Raw genomic sequence first — 20,316 nt, forward strand, 5'->3', positions numbered from 1 at the left:
CTGAACATGAGTTGCTAGGCGGCGGTGGAGAAAAGGAAGGCGCTGGCAGGTGCCGTGCGGCGCTGCCTCAGGTGGGGATCCTCGTGGCGTGGCCGTTTCCCCGAGCTCCGGCCGTTGGGGCTAGCGGCAGCGCTCGTTTGGCCGCGCTGATGGCGTCGGTCCCGTAGAGGCCCCGCGGTGCTCATGGCGCAGCCCCCCGCCGTGGGGGCGGCCAGGCCTTGTGTGGAGATGCGGAACGCTGAGCGTGGCGGGGAGTGCAGGAGCCGCCTGGCCTCGCCTGGGGCCGCTGCGGAGTCCTGGCCCTGGCGCGGCGGAGTCGAGAGGGGCCCTTGGCCCGGAGCCTGCCGGTCCGCGGCTCGGTCATACCGTACGGCCGTGACGGGAAGGCCTGTGGGGCAGAGACGGGCGCCAGAACAAGCAGCACCCTGAAAGCCTTGGCAGTGGACGTGTTGGGTTTTCTGCTTGCGACGGAAAGATTCGTATTTCATAGTTCTATTAAAGAGAAAATTATTAATTCAGTTGTGTTAATAAAGTTGTTAATTCAGTTCTGCCCAGCTTTAAAAAAAAACCGTGATGGTGAGGAGCAAGCAACCTCAGTGTAATGAAATGTTAGTGAATTACTGCATCCTGGGCTCACAGATGAGACCCGTGGCAAACAATAAAAGTATTAAGCCTTACACTTTTGCAATATAAGGTGTGGTGAAGCTGTATGTTTTCTGCCAAAGATCTTTTTTCCTACTTGGTGGTATTTGGTGCACTTACATAATTTGTCTAAAATTTTAAAAGTTAGGAGGTGATAATGCAGTCTGGTTTGTTAATCTTTCAGGGGGACTGGAGATATGCAGCCAACATGACTCTTCAGGAGCTGGTGAATCAGGCAACCAGCCTGTACGCTGATAGAAAAGCGGTTTGGTTTGATGAATGCAATGGCAAACCTCCCACTTTCTATACGTATGCAACGGTGGTTAAGCTTGCCATGGAATTAACAGCTTTTCTTCAAAAGCACTGTGATCAGCAAGGAAAATGTGAAATAGGCCTTTACTGCTATCCAGGAATAAACTTACCATCTTGGATCTTAGGGTAATGTTTTGATTGATTGCATTCAGTATTGTGTTTGGTTTTTTTTTTTAAGGGTCATCTCAATGAAAGCAAATCTTCACTTTGTTTAATATTTTTAATTAAAAATGCAGTAATATTATAGTAATTCAGTCAATAAAGAGGCACTGGACTTTCGCACTTAAGAAGTGCGAAAAAGCTGACAATATTATAATCTTGAAAAGCTACTGCTAAAGTTTTTTTTTTTTAATCTTGAGGTCATTGATCTGAAGTGTATGTAACATCATCCATTTTTTTTAAGGGTATGATTAAGCATATTTATAAAAATATACAAAAATAATTATTAATGTATTTGTGCGTGTTTAGAAACAGAGGCAATCTAACGGAATAAAATGGGTATGCAGGTTTTTTAATGTATTCGTGTCTTGCTAGCAAAATATGCATTGGAAACAAATTTCATGCTTTAAGCTAATAGAGTATACAGTTACAGTTCCATTACAAATATTGTAGAAAAAAGTCATGTGCAATGCAGTACTAAAGTGAAATTGATTATTTAATGGCTAGGAAACGGAAATGATAATGTTCTCAACGCTCACATTATTTCCGCAGTTTAAAAAAATTTCTTTCTGCTGATGAATTCTAATGTTTGTATCCTTTACATATGTTTCTTTTATATCTATTGCATTTATGACGTAATATAGAATCTCAGCACCACAAGCTTATTTTCTTCAGCTGATGTACACAGCAGCAATCGTGTTTCTCGTCAGGATGATCTGTATCAGTATTTTCTTATTGTCACACTGCACCTAAAATACGTAATAGTGCAAGATGATGTATCACAGTTGAGTATAAAGATTTCAGTGGAGTGAGCAAGCGCTGTAATCATAAACCTCCCAGAAGCACTGAGGAACTTTCTTGTTTTTTCCCCAGTGGTGTGGGTTGCCCAGAGATGTTGTGCAGGCACCATCCCTGGAAGTTTTCAAGACCTGAACAGCTGGTCTGGTGTCACAGCTGGCCCTGCTTGAGCAGGAGGTTGGACTGGGCATCCTGAGGTCCCTTCCAGCCTCATTTAATCTGTGTCCTAATGAACTTAGCAGCAACACAGTTTTCTTTTGCTGCATGACTGGGAACTACTGGGGTGTTTTGATTCTCACAGCCATCGTTGCTGAGTAGTTAAGTGCTATGTGTGATGCAGGTCGAGTTTAGACACTCACTGATACCAGTGGCTATTTGAGTATGCAGAATGCTGCGGCTTCCAAGTCTTCGTTCTGGATCTTGTCATTGATAAATTGCCTGCACAAAGAGGAAGTAAAACTAAGTGTATGTGGGAACCCAGCCTTAGAAGAAATGTGAAAATGTATCAGAACCACTCATATTTTAGTCGCCCCTTACTCATCTTGGCTTTTTGTGGCATTAACAAATTCAAATGCTTGTCTTTATCAAATGGAGCCACTAGAGGGAAGGGTTGGAGTGAGCAACTGCTGAGGGAGCACTACAATGTAAAGCACAGTGAATGAGAGCAGAATCATACTTTGTGTTTCTCTCTTTATTAGGGAAAAAACTCCAGTGAATGCTCAGATTCTCTTACGTTGGATTTTTTAGATTAGTGAGAATGGAAATTGTTTTCAGCATGCAGACTTTTGGTGGGTTTTTTGCAATATGTTGTACATGTATAAATAAAAAGCTTATATTTCTGTTCCTAGTCAATAGCAGAAGCTTTAAAAATGTGATGTCAGTGATACCTTTGTCATCACCAGCCTACTTGGTCAGAAATAATGTTGAATGTTTTCATCAAGCTTTAATCTTTTTCCTTGCTGTAAAATACCAAAAGGCAACACTGACTATAATTTTCTTCCTACTTTATTTCTAACAAAATCTTCAAAAATCATGTTATGACTATATTTTCTGGCTCTGAGGACTATGGATCTATAAAAGAAATGTTAGTGAAATTTAAGAGGTCTTATTTTTTTAAAGAATAAGTTTAAAACATTTTTGTCTTGTTAGAATCCTTCAAGTTCCAGCTGCCTATTCTCCTGTTGATCCAGATGCACCACCAATGTTATCTACTTACTTCATGAAGAAAAGCAATCTTCAGTATATTCTTGTTGAGAATGACAAAATAAATGTAAGTGTTCAGGCTTCTACGGGAAGAATTAAAGGGCAATTTAGAAATGTGTAGCTATTCAGATTGTACTCTGTTTTACTAAGCTTGGATGGGGTTGTTTTGTTTCTTTGTGTCAAGAGGTGGTCTTTCTCGTTCAGAAAATAACGTCTTTGAATTTAAAAGTATGAAGGGCTTCTTCTCCTCTTCAAAAAATACCTATGTTCCTGTTACGGTGTTGTCCAGGCAAGGCTGCTGGGCACTGGCACTGGAAAGCTTTTCCAGACTTGTTTCTCCACATGTCAAGGTTGAGAGTTAGAAATCCTCACAATAGTTGAAAATAGTTGGAAAAAACTGGTTCACTTAATTGTTTGGTTTCCTTTTGTCCAGCTCCTCCCAAATCTTGCATCCTCTCACATTGCAAAGACAATAGACAAGATTGGACCGTCTAGTTGTAATTCAAAGTTGTTTGTCTTCTGCAGAATTTGCTCAGAGAATTGCTTATTTTGCATTTATAAAGTCTGCATTCACTCATATTAATATATATAAATACTTGAGCTTAAAACTGTCTGACATATGTCCTCCAAAAATAGAGGCATGAAAAATCACACCTTATTTGTTTCCTATTTCATTGCATACAGTATAATAATAACAGTGCATCCTGAGTTCTATTGTTTAAATTATTTATTTTCTCTTGCAGAAATTCCAGATGTCCCATGTTGGTTGGTTTTACCACAGTTCTTCCACAGTAGGACATATTGGTTTAACTCTCTTCCAACTGAGCTCAGGCAACACTGATTTAAATGAACAAGTAGACAGTGTGAAAAGTAAATATGAGCCTTTCAAAGCTGTTGGTAACTTGCAGCCTGGATACACTGCTTGTCCAGGTCAAACTGAAGTAAAAACATCTGAAGGAGGTAACATGGATGTTGGCCAGAAGTACTCTTTAGCGTACGTCTTGCATACATCAGGAACCACAGGGATCCCCAAAATAGTCAGAGTGCCTCATAAATGTATCGTGCCAAATATTCAGCATCTTAAGTAAGTGTGGTTTTCAGTTTTCTTTTTAAATGCTTTTACAAATTTGACATTGAGGGACTATTTTGTTGTTTTTTTAATACTGCAGAGGAGCGTAGATTGGAGTTTTGCTAATACTGCTTCACTTCCTCTTGTGCCTTTTCAGATTTGTGTTTGTTTCTTTTGTGTCTAAATTGTATAAGGTAAAATTTTGTTTCTCTAGCTGTTACTTTTGATGTTTAAATGGTGCTTTACCTGAATTTTTGAGGGCTGTACTTCAAGTTATGTGCTCTTTCTGGAAGTATTATACTCTGGCTTGCAGCTTAAATGAAATAGATAACAAAATTAATTATTTATTCACAGTTATATCTGTTGTGTTCTGGAGTTTTTAAGTCCTAATTCCCTTCTAGGCTATCTAGGTTTCTTTCTGCTTCATTTAATATTTTCTAAAAAATCTATTGTGGAAAATACCATCATCTTTTTTTCTTTTTGCTTTTTTTTTTTTTTTTTTAATTGAGCATCCAGTAGTTGAGATATGCCCTTCAACATACTGTATTGTTCTGTACAGTGGTGGATGTCTTTGCAAAGGACCTCGTGTTTAATCAATAGTGGTAGTTTTTATGCAGGAACCCTTACTCAGGTTGTCTGCCCTCCATAAGCCTGCATAGTCAGGGCAGCCCTTAAGACCTTAGCGTTGCTAATGCACATTTCTTTCATGCTGCTCTTTTAGTTTGGGAATGTTTTTTAACAACATGCATCAAATTTGTAATTCCTAGCTTTCTTATTTTAGATCCATATTTGAGATCACACGGGATGATGTGCTGTTCCTGGCTTCTCCTTTAACATTTGACCCATCTGTAGTTGAATTGTTCATTGCTTTGGCAAGTGGAGCCTCTATTCTCATTGTTCCAAACATGATTAAAATGATGCCTGTGGAGCTGTCTGCTGCTCTATTTCACCGTCACCATGTGACAGTGTTGCAGGTAGGTAACAGCCAAGATAAGTGTCTTCAGTGTCTTGCTTCTCACCTTTGCTAATGTGTACTGCTTTTTCATCAGTGGAGACGCTGATGATTAAATAGAGCAGGAGTGTTCTGCCTTGAAGGTGCAGCTTGTGCTATCCATTTTGCTGTAGAGTGTTAACTGTTTAGAAAATGACCGTTTGATTGAAGGCTCAAACATTTTGTTACAGAAGGCAATGAACTAAAGATAAAACAAACGTATATCTCAAGAAACCACTAATTCTTAAGAATTAGTAAATTATTCTTTTAATTAAACAGTTCTGAAGAAGCTAGTAATGGAGTTACTTGTTATAGACATTTTTAGCACTTTTTAATCAGCTTGATCTTAGAACCTTTCCTTAGAAACAGCTTTTAAGTTTCAATAGTAGTCTCTATGCTAAACATACAACCAAACCAGTACAATTTATAGAGTGATAAAATGTCATTTTTATGATAATGAGAGCAAGAGAATAATTGATTCCACAGCAACACATTGTTTTCAGGCCACCTGTTTGTATGAGGCTGCCTGTGCTTCTTATGTCTTGGAATAGCCATCTCCTATGTGATCTCAATTTTAATAGTTTTAAAGTTCATTTTTGGAAAATTTACTTTAAGTTAAGAGCATCCAGCAGGGCTGAAAAAGGCTAGGCCTGGCCTTGTAGTGTAACAAGGTATTTAGGCAAACCGTTAATAGAGTACGCGAACTTAAATCAGGGTGTGTGGGGAAGAGCTGGTAAAATGGATCTCACTTGTAACCAGCTTTGAACAAAGTGAGTATGGTCTTGTTAGCCTATTAATTGTGATAAATCAAACCCTAAGCCTTGCTTTGTCATTAGTGTAATTCTGAAATATTTGCAGTCATAGAAATGCTGAAATTTCTGTTTCTTTTGGAGGAATGTTGGTAGTTGAGATTGTAGGATATAAATTCAAGATTAATGAGCAGTTAGCTGAAGATTCCACAGCAGAAAAAAATCCACTAGTTAAAAATATTTTGTAACTTTGATGGTGTAGATTTTCCCAGCATATACAAGTTTCTTGATCAGTTTCTCACTTGCTTTTAGAAAAATAATTTCCTAGGTATTAATCTCTATTAGCAGGATTTTTTTAAGTATACTTTAAAATACTTTTAAAGTGTTTTTTTAAAGCATGTAAAGCATTAATAGATAAAGGCGAAATTTGGTGGATGAGGGTATTTGAGACATCTTTCTAAGAAAAGTTTGATTTTGTGATTTTATTGATCATTGTCTTAATCAGTGAAGGAAGGGCTTCTCAGCTGGATCAGTGACAAAAAATATTCTCTTTGTAACTTAAGTGATGATGAATAATTTTATGATGTTTCTTAAATTATAGCAAGACATTACCTTCCGCTCTTGACTTGCTTGAGCAGACTTGAGAAATCTGAAAAGTGATTATTAAGGAGAGGAAGAGTAATTTTTCCTCTATTTTTCCTTTGTTTTGATTCACTGGAGCTAAAATGATCAGTGATGGTATTTTTCTATTACTAGAAGAAAATAACCTGGTAAGAAATCTGTTAATTTTCCAGTCCTCTTACTATAAAAAGTCGGCAAGAATGAGAGTGAAGGGTATCTGTTAAAATGATTTACCATTTTTCCCTTAGTGAAAGGGCTCTACATCAATAGTTTTATAGAAGTAGTTGTTGTATTTAAGGAAACTTTTTTTTTTTTTTCCTCTGCTCAATGTAGAGTGTGATGTGAAAGCTTTCAGAAAAACACATCTTTGTAAACTGTTACGTTTACACAAGTCAGGAACACACACAAACCCAGAATCTGGCATCCTAGGAATGTTTAGTGTTATGGAAAGGTCTTTAAATATTCTATATGCGGGTTAATCAGGTGAACAGGTTATATTTTTGCTGTAATATGCTGGACTGAAGGGGAAAAAAGCTCAAGAAATACCATCAAGAGGTTACTGTGTTTGCTACTTTCTGTTTCAAAGTAATTAACATAAGAAGTAGTGTGCACACACTTCAGGTAGTAGCTGAAACACAACAGGGAGTCCCTAACGCATCTAAGTGAAGGAGAAACACAATCTCCCAAAACACCAGTGTGATCTATACTGGTATCTGATGGTTGATGCCATCTACTATACGTAAATGATTGTTAAGTACATCCACAATATAGCTATGCAGTGAATATGATAAAACAGGAAAGAGTGTACACATACACTGAAAAAATGTAACAGGTCTTTCTCTTATGTTGTTTGTTTGTTTGTTTTGTTTTAATATGTATCATTCAGGCAACACCAACACTTCTGAGAAGGTTTGGAGCTCACATTATTAAATCAACAGTGTTGTCTGCAAATACTTCACTTCGTGTCTTAGCCCTTGGTGGTGAAGCATTTCCCATGCTGAATCTCTTGAAAAGTTGGAAGCATAAGGAGAACAAAACAAGTATTTTTAATCTGTATGGTATTACTGAAGTGTCAAGCTGGGCCACTTGCTACAAGATTCCTGAAGAGGTTTTTAGTGCTGATTTTAGGTAGGAAAATTCACTGTTTTCAAGCCTTGGCATGTGAATGATGAAAATGATGAGAAACAGAACCTGACCCTCCTGTTTCCAGGGCTACTGAGTCCTCCTGAGTGTTTATGCTGGTAGAAGTTACATTTGGTTTTTTTTATGTAGTATAGACTAATCCAATCTCTCTCGCTCTAATACAAGCCCCTCAAGTAAAAGTTGATGAATGATTCTTGAAGGACAGAACTGCAGTCTGGAATTCTGTCTACTAGTAGACCCGTTAAGTTTTGCGTACTGTGTTGTAATGGTCTGTATTTTAGTCATCTCTGTATCTAGACCTCTTCCTCACTCCAGCCTGTGAATCCACATTCTAAATCAACATAGACTAGCCTAGACCAGGGTGTGCTGTCTCTGACTGTGTGGCAGTATTGAATCAGTGTTGCACTTGTGCAGGCAAATGGCTCCTACCCAGTTTGAGAGTAACTTCAGCCAGCCATACTCTTGCTTATCGTGAGACTTTTCCAGTGAGATCTTGCATGTTCAATGAGAAGAGTGAGAGTCAAGAAATGGGGCTCTGTAACTCCTAATCGTAGCCTCAGAACAAAGATTCAGAGCTAAGCTCTGTCAATTCAGAATGTTACTTCTGTGATTTACTTATTTTAAGCAAAAATGCTTCAAGATTACTTTCAAATATAATCAGTAGATATATGTATGTCTCCTACTGCTACCGTGCTTTTGCCTACAGTCTTTAAACTCCACAAATAATTGATTAAGTGGAGACTAGGTACTGTTTTTTTTTCTAGTATTGGATAACATACTTTTCAGCAAATAATCCCACTGATATTACTTGACTAGTTCGGATGACAGGTTTGTCTGAAGTCACTTACCCAGGGTCTCACAGTAATTTCACTTGGACTTCTTCTAGAAGTACTTTCCTTTCATCATTTAGCACTCTGTGATTTTTCGCTCAGTTTCTGACTTCTTGTTGTTCATTGCATTTTATAAAGAGAGTTGCAGGAGAGTCAAGGTCATGAAAGGTACTTCCAGTTAGCTCAATGTTTCATTTGCTCTCTGAAAGTTGTAATTATCCCCTGGCATAATAATTATACGTGTGACTTGAGTTAGACGTGTCCTATGAAATGGGATGTTTTGGACAAATGATTCAATACATTAACCTGGTACTTAAACCCCCGATAAGTGAAGATGGTGGATGGTCATAAAGTGTCATTAAATTCTCATGCAAAAATAATTATAATTCTGATTTCTCCAAGTTCAAAAATTACCTTATCCTCAGTGAAACTGTTTTTTCTACTCAGAGTTTCTGTGCTCCAGAAATAATGTGTTGTTCTTTAGTCCTGGTTGGTATGCAGTTAGAATGGTGGAAGTTTATAGTCTCCGACTGTTGTAACCCAGCCTTCCCTTCACCTCAGAGCCTGTTCCTCTAAGCCTCATTGCAAAGGGAATTTGGGTTCCTTTGCAGTAAGCAGCCCCAGATGCAACAAAGCTGGGGCAGACCATTTTATGTCTTCTTCATTTCTTAGGATTGACAGGACAGTTGTAGTACAGTGGGCTTTTATTTTTGTTAGCTGAATGTTCAAGAGAACACTAGAAAATTAAAAAAATAGCACGAAGTTACTGCCTTAGTGGTCTGCACCTTTCTGTTGTTTAGATAAGTTGGGCAAAATCAAATGTCTAATCCCAAATCTCTTAATAATGATGTTCAAATGAGGACTTTGTCTTTTATTTTTGCTGTTCTGTGGTATATGTAGGAATCTTGGGGTTTTGTTTGGTGATGTTAAATTCTACTCTTGTTTTTTTGTTTTGTCTTTGAGTTCAGACTTTCCCATGGTATGGGGTAGACTCATTGAATATCTGGGATGCTTCCTCATACCTGTTTGTCAAGTAATTGTATTTTGAAGCTGACCAGAGGAAGGAAAAGGAGGAAGAGATTCTCATGTGGCAGAAATACATGTTTCTGAAAATTTGACTGCTTTTTGGTCAACTTGAGATAAAGAATTCATTGACTGATCAGAGAAAAGGAGAAGTTTCAACAGCCTGAATAACAGCAGTTGAACAAGAAGTGTTAGCTTAAAATATGATACTTTATGATAGAAACTGAACTGGAATGTATGCCTACCTTCATAGATTACCAAAAGTTATTTAAAGTTACTTTACTTTTAAAATTTTGCTTTACTGAAGAAAATATGCTATTCTCTACTACCACTCAGAAATAGTGTCTATATTCAATAAATTAGGTTCTGCAAGTGCTTGAAGAAGCTAGAGAATGAAGAGAAAATAAGAGTTGGTCTTCAGCTCAACAGAGGTAGTCTATAACACATATATGACATTGAAATTACAGTTTCTTTTATTTCAGTCTATTCTGAAAGAGTCAACTGTACTTGTTCCCATGTCAGTAATAAAATAGAATAAAAGCTCAAACTAGGTAGGACAGGGAAATAATTATTTAGAAAGCAGTTACATGTGTTTAACTTTGTTGACTTTGATGGGAGTTTCAACCCTGGGAACTCAAAAACTGGCTGAAACTCTCAGGGTATTTCTGCATCCATTCAGGCCTTATTTTCTAGTATTCTGTGGTGTTTGGTGTATGGTAAAGAAACCCATGCACATTGTGGAGGTTGTTAATTTTGAACAAATTGAGATATTTTTAAAGAAGAAACATTTGTAAAGAGAAGCCTCCAGCGTCTACTTTTGCTCTGTTACCAGTACTTTAAAAGGCTCTCTGCTAATGCATTTCTGTAATTGTTGTTTTGTGTTCAGAAGGGGAAGTTTTTTACTATTTCTCTCTTTAATGTGTTTAGAACTGACTTCCCTATACCTTTGGGATCACCACTCCTCGGAACAAAAGTTGAAGTCAGAGATACCAACGGATCTGCAGTTCTAGAAGGCGAAGGACAAATATTTATAGGTTATTTGATATTTCTTATCAAATTTCTTATTTCTTATTTCTTGATATTGCTTTACTTGGCATCTGCGTGTGATATACAGATTAATATAGCATTTTAAGTTTCTATTGAGCTGAAAACCTTCTGACAGTATTTTAGGTTGTTAGAATGATAAACAGGAAATTACCGTAATTTCATCTACAGACTGTGCTTTCATTATATTGACTTTTTTTTCCTGCTTGCATTTTGACATTCTTCATTAAAGTAATCTCTTTGTATTAACTGCATAGCCCAGTTTGTACATTGCAGAAGTTTAGACATTGATAATATTTTAGCACTTCTTGTAATGCTTGTTAGAGTTCATGAAAATTTGATAAAATATTCTTTATATAAAATTTTCATTTACAGTTAGCCATTTAATATATGTGACCACAATCTTTTCTTGTGTAGGAGGTGAAGAACGAATCTGCTTTCTTGATGATGAAATAACTGTACCCCTGGGCACAATGAGAGAAACAGGGGATTTTGTAAGAGTACAGAATGCGAAGTTGTTCTTCTTGGGACGGAAAGACAATCAGATTAAACGTCAAGGCAAACGTTTTAATATTGAAAGTTTGCAGCAGGTAATATAACATCGAGTGAGCAGAGTATGCCAGTATAAAAGAGCAGGGGTAAGGAACACATCATTATCATCATAGATGGGTATTTACGCATTTTCAGGTGACTTAGGAGTCTAAAAGAAATTGGAAATATCAAAATTATCAAAAATGTGTTATCAAAAATCTAGTCACATAATTTAGTTAAGAGTTTAGTTCTGAGTTCTTGGAAATCTGTTTTATTAAATGGTTTCTTCGAGCAGAATTGTTAACTGTATGGACACCTGAAAAATGCTGAGCGTTGGCACTGCAGTACTTTTATAGTGATTGTTCTGTAAGATTCAATGTCAGACTCATGGATAATATCTCATGGCATTTAGGCAAATAAAACATATCTCTGAGTCCATTTTGATGCTAAGAAGTACAAACTTCAGCTACAAGAGAAGACATTTCATAGGCTGTTGCGCAGGAATGTGAGACAAATACAGTCTTTAAATGTGTACTTTTTTAATTTTAGTTTTTACTCTATTGATAAACTAAATTTCAAAACAAGACTAATTTTTTTAATTGCAGGCTGCTGAAGATATTTGTAAGGTAGAAGCTTGTGCAGTGACCTGGTATCAGCAGGAAAAACTTATCCTATTTGTTGTACCCAAGGATGATTTAGAAGAGAGAGAAATATTTCAAGAACTCCAGAAACATCTACCAGCTTATGCAGTCCCTGATGAGCTTGTACTGATTAAAGCTTTGCCTTTGACATCACATGGTAAATGAAAATATTGTACCCTTGCCAGTTATTTTAATTATCTCTATTCCTTATTTTTTATAGTATTTTTTTAACTGACCAAAATCCAGTACTCGATTCATGCTTTTTAAATACGTAGTTTAGATACCTAACTTCTAGTAGGAAATCGTGATCACGTGTTATGTTTTCGTCATAATGTTTCATTCAAAAGTTAAAGAATAGTCGTAAAATGAATTTAGTTTTAACACTGCACATTCTTTTCTCTGTCATTCCTGTTGCAGTCTGCAACAGAACTCTGACTTCAGCTAGGGAAAGATCAGGCTTTGAAGGTGGGATTATGTGGGAGGCTAGGGTAAATTTTCAAAAACCTTGCTGGGTTCTGTGCAGCTGATGGATTGGCTAAAAATAATACAGGTGCAGTTGAGTTTGTATAAGGAAGCGTGTACAAGAGTAGGGTGACTATTTGGGCAGAGCAGGTTTTGGAAGTGTAAATGCTAAAAGAGCAATGAAAAAAAAATCATACTTTATTTTCTACAAAGGCAAAGTTGACATATCTGAACTGAACAAGATTTACCAGAACCATCTAAACTCCAGAAGGCGTGACAGTAAGCTGAGTGGCGCAGAGGAATTGTGGGAAAGATTGCAGAATTTATGGAAGGTAGTATTTTGAGCTGCCTTTTTATCTTTGCAAGCAGATCATTATACATGTGTCAGGAATTAGAGAGTTATAAGAAGTATGACTAATGCAGCCAGAACATTCTAGCTGCCTATAGATTTAAGCATTACAACTCTTTCTGTTCAGTTAGTACTTAAATACAGTTGCTCTGCAGTGGCCAAGAGGGAGTAATTTATATTTCTCTATCAGATAAAACTGCAGCCTATGAGGTATAAGCAATTAGCACAGGAGGAACATAGCCTGTCAGTAGCTTTTTGAATACTGCTTCACATGCCAAAGAAGGGTATCCCTAAGGGAAACTAGGAACTGGGACATGGAAACTTAGTACAAAATAGCTACTGTGTTAGTAGAGTTTCTCTTTCTTAAGATAATGATGAATCGAAGAGTCTTTTTTTAAATAGATGACACACTTGTTTAATTGTCTCTTGGACTGTCTGTATTATTTCTAAATGTCTTTGCTAGAAACTTGCTTTTCAATGGATTGAAATGTGATGCCAAACAATGTTACTTGCTTCAAAGACAGACTTCCCAATTTCACCTGAAAGTGAGATGTGCTGAGGCTATAACTTGAAAAAGTAAATGTAGTGAAATTAGTAATGCTATTTGCCAGTGCTGATACTGTATTGGTGGCTATAGAAGTGATAACCCTAAGGAGTGGGATGTGCCCTAGATCCATTATGAACAGCAGAAGGTGGGTTCCAAAACCAGAGGATTTGGACTTTACACCTGGACTTAACAAGCAGAGAGTACTGTGAGAAGAGACACAGTAATTGTTGTTTGTTGTAGTAACAATACCAAAACCAAAATCATTCATGAATTGCAGGGGTTATAGCTTCAAAAGTAGGTAGGTAAGTAGCTTACTTAAATAATTCAGAAGTAAAAGATACTGATTTATATCAGTTTTATTAATAAAATAAAGCACCTAAACCAATGTTATCAAAAGGGATCAATGTTTTATCTGCAAAACTGTCATTGACAAGTGGTGTCAAGATTGAAAATGGCCAACAGAAATACAGCACAGTTTAATTCCCTAGACTACAGAATTGTAATTGAGCAAAACATTTTCTAGTACAGAACTAGTATCTCCCAGTTCTTCCCTAACTCTTGTTCCATCACTACCTCTGTTGGCACTAACATATTTCATGTGATTTTTTGCAGAGTAGTGAGTTTCCTCAGTTGTTAATTTTGAGCAGGACTTCTGGGTATTCAGGTGGATTTTACTCAACGTGAGTATTTATGTGTCTGTCATGGTGCAACTCCCATGGACTGTTACCTCTTTCTTCTTTTCTCTAGTCTCTTCTGGGTCTCCCAGGTGACTCCACTGGAATTTCTAAAGATGCGATATTTCTGTACAGCGGTGGAGACTCCTTAAAGGCTCTACGATTTTATGATGAAATTGAGATGCTAGCAGGCAAAGCTGTGCCTGGACTCCTTGAAGTTATTCTCAGCGGCTCGATTGAAGAGGTTTATAGGCATATTCTTAAAATTCTGTTCCCAGATGAGGACCAATTAATGAATTATGACAATGTTGTGAAAAGAAAATTAAGTGGGAACAGTGGAGAGGAGTTCCATGGAAAATATATCAAACTGAAATCTGAAAGAGGTCTTGAGGTTGCTTCAGGGTTAATTTCATTTATTGCACTAAGCAGAGGAAATCATTTTTTTTCTATGAATTTCACCACATCTTTTATGCAACCCAGTAATACAGTACAGGTAGGAGTGGAATTGCTACAGCAACCATCCTTTCTGCATTTAGTGACTCCAAGTATAACACAGAGCCATGTGCAAGGGTATGAAAGAGAGAACAGAATTCTAACAGTTACAAACAAGGCAAATAAAACCGACTGTTGCTGTGTAGAGCAGATTCCTGCAGAACGTGGTCACGTAACAACGTCAGAGTTGGCCTTGTGCATAAGATGGAAGTCAAATACAAGAAAATGTGTCGATGCATCACCACTGGTTATAATACCATCTAAAGAAGCAGCATCTGCGTCTGTGTATGTTGGCTCTCACTCTCATGCAATGCAGGCGATTGATCTAAATTTGGGAGAAATAAAATGGGAGAAGAACCTTGGAGATCGTATTGAATCTTCTGCCTGCGTGTCTAAGTGTGGAAATTTCATTATTGTTGGTATGTCTCTTGTTTTAGCCTTCATTTTAAATTATTTTTTTCTGCTAAATACAAGATGAATGATGGAGAATCTTATTTCTTACCTCTGAATGTCCTCCATCTACACTTATCCATAAACTTCCATATCGGCTTCAGAACTAATTTATTATACAATAGAAACAGAAGGAAGAACTAATTTGAGTTTCATGATAACCAGTGATGGAGCTTATTTAACCTACACACTTGTGGTTTATTATATGCCAATTTATTCATAAGGCTTCATTAAGGAATAGTCAATGTGTACAGTTTCTGATTGAGGTGTGACCTTTAAACTCTTGAGTTTTTCTTAAAGTGTGGAAAGGTGATACCATCTTAAAATGTCTTTAAAAACTGGTAGAGGTAAAAATTAGCACACGGTGCCTCAGATTATTTTTCACAGATTTTAATTCTCTCATTTTTGGTTTTGACCTATCTGTTGTCAACAGAGTTGCCATTATTCATCTTGGTATTATCTTTTTAGCTAATACATGTACATCACTGGTTAGCACACGTGTCCAGGTGGTCAGGTTTTTAATGCAAAGCTGATGGTACCGTCCTTTTGCTGGTATTTTGATTGCTATTTACTCTGATAACAAAATTGAATGTTTCATTAAAAATGAAGGAGTTTCTAGAACTACAGTTCAGTTTTCAATAGAAAACATATTCTTTCAGCATCTTTGTTTTCAGAAGGGAAAATTAGGGAGAGAGATAATTAAAAAAAACATTCTTATTCTCCCTTTTCAGCAGCTCTCCGTGTCTCCTAATATTATTATTGTAAAACTTGATAGAAAGGCAGTGAGATAAATATATTCTAAATGTAACCTGGAAAGAACACACAGAACAAGTTTGCATGTATGAACTACCAGCAAAGACTCTGAGCTACAAGAAAAGGAGGAGCTTTGGAAAATGCTTTGAATCTGTACCTCTTGAGTCGTCTTGTTTCTGTCCAGCAGTGATGCAGCTAGCAGCATAAATCACACCATAAATACAAATAATCATTATTCTTTTTTCCCCTGTTGTGTTTTCATTTCACACAGGTTGTTATGATGGCTTAGTGTATGTGCTTCAAAGCAGTGATGGAGAAACACACTGGACTTTTGTCACAGCAGATACTGTGAAAAGCTCTGCAGTTGTAGACCCTTCCAGTGGACTAGTCTACGTGGGATCACATGACCAACATGTGTATGCTTTGGATATTTATGTAAGCACACTGACTAACTTTTAGGTATAGCAGAATAAATATCCAATGTAGACCCTATTTGTAGTACATCAGATGAATCTCCACTGGTGTTAGTATTCTCGGGAGTCCATAATTACAATTTTGACGTAGTTAGGCCTGCTTAAGTGGGGTTAGGAGTATGTGGTAGTAAACAGTTTTAGTGGTGTTCTCAGCTGTGATTCTTGGGCTACTCGTCTACTGGCATATATGTTGCTGTAATAGCATGTACATTATAGCTTTGCTTCTTAACTAGTATTTTCTGAGCAAATGCAGTGTTTGATAAGCTTTGTCATCCGAAGGTCGTTGTAAACATGACAAGCTTTAACTCCAGCTGAAAAAATTTCTTTTTTATCTTGTGCTTGCAGAAAAAGGCATGTATATGGAAGTTACATTGCGAAGGTGGAGCTGTGTTTTCGTCTCCTTGTCTAAGTTCTTTTCCACATCATCTTTATGTTGCTACACTAGGAGGACTGTTATTGGCTGTAAACCCAGTATGTACCTTTGCTTACTTGTCTTTGATCCCAATCTCAAATTTAAATGAAGCCAAAATGTGTTTCTGAAGTTAAGTTCACTTTTCTGATGAAAGGAACTAGATGATCATAAGTTACCATAGGATATTTTTCACTCAAGGGCCATATTATTATACACAAGGTTACCATAATAATTCAAGCAAGTGGCTTGCTTGAATTTATATGCTGACTGGAGAGCAAAGTTGGAATCGGTGTCTTCTCATTCCCATATACTACCTTCTCAGTTGAACTAGTGAGTGAGAGCATGTCTCTAGATTTTTTTCCCCTCCCTCCCTTTGACACGGGATTAGAAAAAAAATACACAGAACTTACTGAAATCAGAACAGAGTAGAGAAAGAAGCTCCTTCATTCCTCTTACTGTTTCCGTCCCTGTAGTCATTTAAAGAGCTGTCCCCCTTAGTCTTGGACCGATGTTGTGTTCTTTGCGCTAGGGAAACTGAATTCTTTATAGATGTGAAGCAATTTCCTGTTTTTCTGAGGCATTGTTGGCTTACAGCTGGTCCTGCCTGATAAAAGGAACAGTCACTTGGAGCAGCTGTTCATGTTTTTGTATTCACGCAACTGAGAGCATCAGTCCTAACCATCTTTACCTCCCACCCACTGCAAGTTTCCTCAGTAATACACAGCCTAGTGTTAGAAGACCATTGCATGGTTTTTCAGTTCTAGTGGGCTGTGGTTAAGAAAAAAGAGAATTTTTTCCGTAAATCTTAGTAACAGGTAGTTGAGAAGCCCAGCTGTAACTCCAAGTGATAATTGATAAAAACAAGAATGTGCAGGCTATGTTAGGAGCTTATTGTGACAATCATAGATTGTGGGTTTCAGCATTTCCTACAGTATTTATAGTTTATGACTTAATCAATATGTCTCACTTTCAAGATATCCTATCCTTCATTGGCCCTTGTCACATACTGAGGAGCTGGGAGTGGAATAAAAAATGCGTCTGTCATTTATTAAAACTACTACTACGCTATTATTGTTATTTTGCCTAGGGGGAGGAAGAGAAGGGTGGAACAGTGGTATTGAGTATCCCAAGGAAAACACTAAACGTTTTGTTGGAATAAGATTTAAAGAGTAATTTTGCTTCTGATATGCATTCTGGATGGGAGAAGCCTGCCCCCAAAAATTCGTAAGGAAGAAGGAAGGGTCGTTTTGCATGGCTTCTTACAGTTGTGTTAAGCATCAAATATTCCATACTGCCATTTACAGGTGACAGGGAATAAGATTTGGAAAAGCTTCCTGGGAAAACCACTCTTCTCCTCCCCTCACTGCAATGAGAAGTACGTTTGTGTTGGGTGTGTGGATGGAAACTTGTATTGTTACACTCATTCTGGAGAAAAGGTAAAAGTGTTGTTGGATTTTTATGTTCATCACAAACACCCAGCTAAGATGTTTAATGAGTAACCGTTTACCTTTTTGTGAACCAAAAAGAAGTGTCTATTTATTGTTACAGAGAGGAGAAAATAGAAAAACTGTTTGCTTAGGGTAGTCCATGCAGCTCACAGCAAAACTCCAAACTCTCAAGTTGCTTGATGTAGTAACAGAATGTCTAGTTCAGAGCGTACACCCAAAGTAAATGGTCAAGTGTAGTGCCAGCAAATGAAACGGAATGGCTTTGTTTTGTGGGTTTTTCAAACATCTTTAAAACGGTTTCTTCTGTAAGATGGGGCTATTTAGAAGTAAACGTTTCTTAAAATGCTAATGTATTTGTCAGAAAATAATGACATCACAGCAGAGATATGCCAAATCATAATTCTGGCAAAATATTTGGCAGCCTGGAATTAAATGAGAAAATTTTTTTAGTTCCTCAGAGATGATGTGGCTTGTATCTGGTATTAAAACAACGGACATTGTTTCTGTTTGTTTGCTTGAAATGCAGTCTATATGGCAATTCCTAAGCCAACCTTTTCTGATTATAAAATACATGCTAGCCCCAGGCCCTGCTGTCAGCTTGCAGTAGTGTTCCAGAACTGATAGTCTCTTGAAGAGGAATTTGCACACCATTAGCATGAGCAGAGGAAATCTCTCCTACAAAAGGAATATTTGGCTTGGCACAGAATGGCACGTTAACAGAATTCTCAAAGTTCATTACTAATTGTGGTACAACAGCCCAAGAATATTCTTTTCTCGAGTTGGCCATTTTATGAGAACCTCACAGAAGGTAGTAACTCTTGCACATCTGTTTTATGAGTCTTTTATAACTTACTCTGTGCATAAAACTTAACTTGTAATTTGACAAGTATTCTCCAGCCCTCACTGAAACCTAGTATGCTCTTAAAATAAAATGCTCTCCTGTCAACAACTAGCCTATTGAAAAATTACAGTTGCTGTCAAACTGATAAAGTGAACAACTTTGATAATGGGTGGTTATGTTCTTTCTGTAGGTTTGGCAGTTTTCCACTAATGGACCGGTGTTTTCATCTCCGTGCATCTCAAGTTTAACTAAGCAAGAAATATTTTTTGGCTCCCATGATTGCTTTATCTACTGTTGTAACATGGAGGGTAATTTACTGTGGAAATTTGAAGCCACTTCAAGTGTATATGGAACACCATTTGTTTTCCAAAGTGATGACTTAAAGAACAAAATTCTTTTGGCAGCAGTATCTACAGATGGCAAAGTGTGGATCCTGAATGCCAAGACTGGAACAGCAGAAGGAGTAGATAAGCTTCCAGGAGAGGTTTTCTCTTCCCCTGTAGTATGGGGAACAAAGCTTGTTGTTGGCTGTAGAAATGATTATGTTTATTGCCTAGATTTGTATATGACAGGAAAAAAGAACAGCTAAGCTGTTAGGCTGCTTCCTTTTTATTGTTTACATTTGTAAATTAAGAATTCAGAGGTGCTCTGTACCTCTGTGCCTATTTTACTGTAGGTAAGAGATGCTCTTTGCAGACTTCTCAGGTAACCTTTTGTACCAGGCAGTGTCCAGAGTATTTGAAGTGATGTTTGGTGACTTTCTGTACTGACTGAAGGAGGATAGCTGCTCAGCACCCAGCCAGAAGTTTCACTGTCCTGCCCCCATTTCCCAGCTCCAACTAATGAATGAACATGTTTCAGATGGTTCGGATTTGAATGTTGTGCTTTGACCTGTGCAATATGAAAATGGAAGTCAGTAGCTTGGTTTCAAACACCTGCAAGGTTGGGAGAAGGTGTGGTAAGGTGCCTTACTCTGCAGCTTGGAATAATGTACTTGTCCCCCTGTGGGAGGAATGTGTTCCTCTGTGAGTCCAGACCAGCTTGTGCCCTGAGATTCCTTCCCAGCCTGTGCCTGGCTCCTCCATGCATCGGGCTGCTATTTGTCTAGTCTGAGGAGGATTCCATGCCATGGTGAGGGAACCCAAGTCCTTTTTTGAATCTAACTTTTAACTTGATTTCTGAAGACATAGCCTGCATTGAATACACCTGGTAGTAGTGATCTGTTTACTGTAGTTTGTATGAACTTAATAGATCCTCCTCTGTGAGCCTAGACCCCCCTTGGCTTCAGTTCACCTGAGCATATACTTAAACTCTGGTGAAGTCAGTAGGAGTTACTTCTTGTATTCTCAAGTGGAGAATATACTTTCATACGTATATTTATTTAATTTCAATGACAGGTAGAGTGTGAGTTCCAAGATGAAGTGTGCACTGCTCAAATCAACCATTATCAAATCATATTTAAAGAGATTTGAATGAATGCTCTCTACAGTGTATTTACAGATAATAAAGGGTTGTGTAAATTGGTTTTGGTTGTCTTTAATGCCTTAAAAGGAATAACCAGTGGTCTTAGTAATGTGAATCAAGTATTTGCAGTGACAAAAGTACACTTACCTGAGAGCATCTTCCTGATTATGAGTCTTCTAAAAGAGCTATAGTAGA

The 20,316-nt window shown here is 37.5% G+C and overlaps 1 protein-coding gene across 2 annotated transcripts; it reads left to right on the forward strand.

Moving 5' to 3' along the window:
• Nucleotides 1-2: 2 nt before the first annotated feature.
• Nucleotides 3-20,182, forward strand: AASDH (aminoadipate-semialdehyde dehydrogenase). Of its 2 annotated transcripts, XM_082051067.1 has the most exons (15): nt 3-71; nt 827-1,080; nt 3,061-3,181; nt 3,858-4,198; nt 4,965-5,157; nt 7,431-7,672; nt 10,468-10,574; nt 11,002-11,174; nt 11,721-11,913; nt 12,432-12,550; nt 13,862-14,699; nt 15,755-15,918; nt 16,302-16,427; nt 17,673-17,804; nt 18,848-20,182. In XM_082051067.1, the coding sequence occupies exons 2-15, from the start codon at nt 851-853 to the stop codon at nt 19,244-19,246; spliced, it is 3,378 nt and encodes a 1,125-aa protein (XP_081907193.1). In that variant the 5' UTR covers nt 3-71; nt 827-850; the 3' UTR covers nt 19,247-20,182. The 2 variants fall into 2 exon arrangements, with proteins under 2 accessions (XP_081907193.1, XP_081907194.1); XM_082051068.1 differs by lacking the exons at nt 3-71; nt 827-1,080 and adding an exon at nt 2,649-2,699.
• The last annotated feature ends 134 nt before the right edge of the window (nt 20,183-20,316 follow it).

This window comes from Streptopelia decaocto, assembly GCF_964273445.1.
Source record: "Streptopelia decaocto genome assembly, chromosome: 4".
Classification (NCBI taxonomy): domain Eukaryota; kingdom Metazoa; phylum Chordata; class Aves; order Columbiformes; family Columbidae; genus Streptopelia; species Streptopelia decaocto.

What these genes read in the sequence shown, in the direction of transcription:
- AASDH (XM_082051067.1), top strand. Translation starts at nt 851, where the DNA reads ATGACTCTTCAGGAGCTGGTGAATCAGGCAACCAGCCTGTACGCTGAT. An exon ending in ACCATGTGACAGTGTTGCAG is followed by an intron (nt 5,158 to 7,430) that starts GTAGGTAACAGC and finishes TGTATCATTCAG; the next exon opens with GCAACACCAACACTTCTGAG. An exon ending in ACACTCATTCTGGAGAAAAG is followed by an intron (nt 17,805 to 18,847) that starts GTAAAAGTGTTG and finishes TTCTTTCTGTAG; the next exon opens with GTTTGGCAGTTTTCCACTAA.